At 37.0% G+C, this 2,451-nt stretch overlaps 1 protein-coding gene across 1 annotated transcript in view; it reads left to right on the top strand.

Annotated features, from left to right (window-relative positions):
• Positions 1 to 1,999, top strand: part of LOC107672504 (heparan sulfate glucosamine 3-O-sulfotransferase 3B1-like) — a 13,774-nt gene extending 11,775 nt beyond the window's left edge. The window contains exon 2 of the mRNA XM_016465720.1: positions 333 to 1,999. Coding sequence (XP_016321206.1) covers positions 333 to 951 — 619 coding nt within the window. The 3' untranslated portion in view covers positions 952 to 1,999. The remainder of the gene's footprint in view (positions 1 to 332) is intronic.
• The last annotated feature ends 452 nt before the right edge of the window (positions 2,000 to 2,451 follow it).

Genomic DNA, 2,451 nt, shown 5'->3' with positions numbered 1-2,451 from the left:
TATATTTTATTTTATTTAATTTATTTTTTTTTGCACTGTTAGAATGCTGTTAGATAAACATGAATTAATTCAATTTAGATTATTTATACACTACATACACTGGATACAACCATCTGCAAAATACAATTTTGTCTTTTTGGGTGCAATACTCACTAGACAGTCCTGGACTACCCATGGGTGTCCCTTCTGATGCTCAGACTGTCCTCTTTGAGCTTTGTGTCAGACAGTGAAGTGAGTGTCCTACGATAGTCCTGCTGTTTTTCATATCTGTGCTGTCTGTCAGTATGAATCGTTCTTTGATACTCAGCCTACCCATGCCTCTCTGCTCCTAGGGAACTAATGCCCAAAACTGAGGAGGGTCAGCTGACCATGGAGAAGACACCAAGCTACTTTGTAACCAAGGAGGTCCCAGGCCGGATCCACGCCATGTCCAAGGACACTAAGCTGATAGTTGTGGTTAGAGACCCAGTAACCCGGGCGATCTCGGACTACACGCAGACCCGCTCAAAGAAACCCGACATCCCGTCCTTTGAGAGCTTGACTTTCAGAAACATCACAGCCAATCTAATAGACACCTCGTGGAGTGCGGTGCAGATCGGCATGTACGCCAGGCATCTGGAGCAGTGGCTGCAGTTCTTCCCCATGAGCCAGCTGTTGTTTGTGAGCGGGGAGCGTCTGATTAGCGACCCGGCCGGGGAAATGGCCCGCATACAGCACTTCCTGGGCCTGAGGAGGGAGGTCACGCACAAACACTTTCACTTTAACCCCGCCAAGGGCTTCCCTTGCCTCAAAAGACCTGAAAGCAACAGCAAACCGCACTGCCTCGGCAAAACTAAAGGCCGCACGCATCCAAACATCCATCCTGATGTGATTCAAAGACTGCGAGAGTTTTACAAGCCATTTAACAAAAAGTTCTACCACATGACCGGCCATAACTTTGGCTGGGACTGATTTTATTCGTTTTTGGCAAGACATTTTTTGAAAATAATGAATTGTAAAAAGTATAGAACTCTATTTTATAATAATTTATTGAAAATAATATACTCACTCGGCTGCCTATCTGTTGTTGTACGTACAGTACTGCGAGTTTCTACCTTTTACATTCCGGTCAAATCTGTAAGCTTGATATTTTGTCTTTTCTAATGGGAAAAAAATTTGATTTAGGAGAGGGGATGTTTGACAAAGGAAAATAGCACAATGAAACTAATTACGGGTATATGATGAGTCATTCCAGTTGCATAACAGGCCCCAATTTTTGCTTTAGTAAACATTATCTACTGTTTTTTTTTTTGAGGATTCCAGCATGTCATCCTTCATTTTAAAGGGTCATTATTTAGTCTCAGCTGTTCCAAAGCCACATTTTGTGGATCAATACTCATAAAGCTAGACGAATTGTCAATTATGTCAGAAAAAATGATGTTCGGGACACCAGCTGTTTAACTTGATTTAAGAAAATAGAATTTTCTACATCAGCATTACACGGGAAGTCTGTTAAGACGGATGTTTGAACTGTGTTGGATTCTCTGTTACAAAAGGCTGAGACTGTCTTTATAATTCTCAAGAAGAGAAAGGCAACGCAACGCAGCTCGACAGAAATGTTCACACATCTCTGTCTATATAATGACTTCATGTTACTGTAAGATTTTGCATGAAAGTTGTCATGAAATGTTTTTCTTAACAAAAGAATCTAAAGGGCCTTTTCAGTATGAATATGAAATGGAGAAGTTCAGTTCACTCATTTCATACCTTACAGGAATTGCAAAAAGGGAAAGTGAAATTTCCCTAGTCATGATTATTATTCATAGCTACATCAATGGTTGAGTTTTATTCAACCCTAATTGTGTACTTTCAAATGCTGTTGTTTTTATAATGAATCCGATGAAAATGAGTTCAACATGATTGTACGCTTGTTTCTTTCCAACTTCAGACCAAACATTCCTGTCAGAGGTGCGAGACACTGAGTATTTCTGTGCTGTGAAGAAATAAATCTATTTTTACCAAAGCGTAACATGTTGTATATTCTAGTGCTGAAAATACAGCTTTGCATCACAGGAATAAATTACATTTTAAAAGTATATTCAAATAGAAAACAGTTATTTTAAATTATAATAATATTTCACAATATTACTGTTTTTACTGTATTTTTTTACTGTATAAAAAATTATTAGATCTTCAAATAATTAGAAAATAATCATTTCTAAAGTAACTTTGATTCATTTATTTGCACATATATTCATATTTCATTGTACTTACACTAATCTGTACTTACTGTTTCTGCCACAGAATTAAAAAAACGGTAATTGTGAGTTTATATCAAGTTAAAAACTTGAGTTCTGAGTTCAAATCTCGTCATCTATATAAGTGTATATGTCACAATTTTGATGATTTTTATTTCAATATTTTTTTGTTTCAGATACTTTGTTTACATTACGATTCTTTTTTTTTTTTTTT

This window comes from Sinocyclocheilus anshuiensis, unplaced genomic scaffold, assembly GCF_001515605.1.
Source record: "Sinocyclocheilus anshuiensis isolate Anshui unplaced genomic scaffold, SAMN03320099.WGS_v1.1 scaffold1430, whole genome shotgun sequence".
Taxonomy (NCBI): Eukaryota; Metazoa; Chordata; class Actinopteri; order Cypriniformes; family Cyprinidae; genus Sinocyclocheilus; species Sinocyclocheilus anshuiensis.
This window is presented reverse-complemented; position numbering and strand designations above follow the sequence as displayed.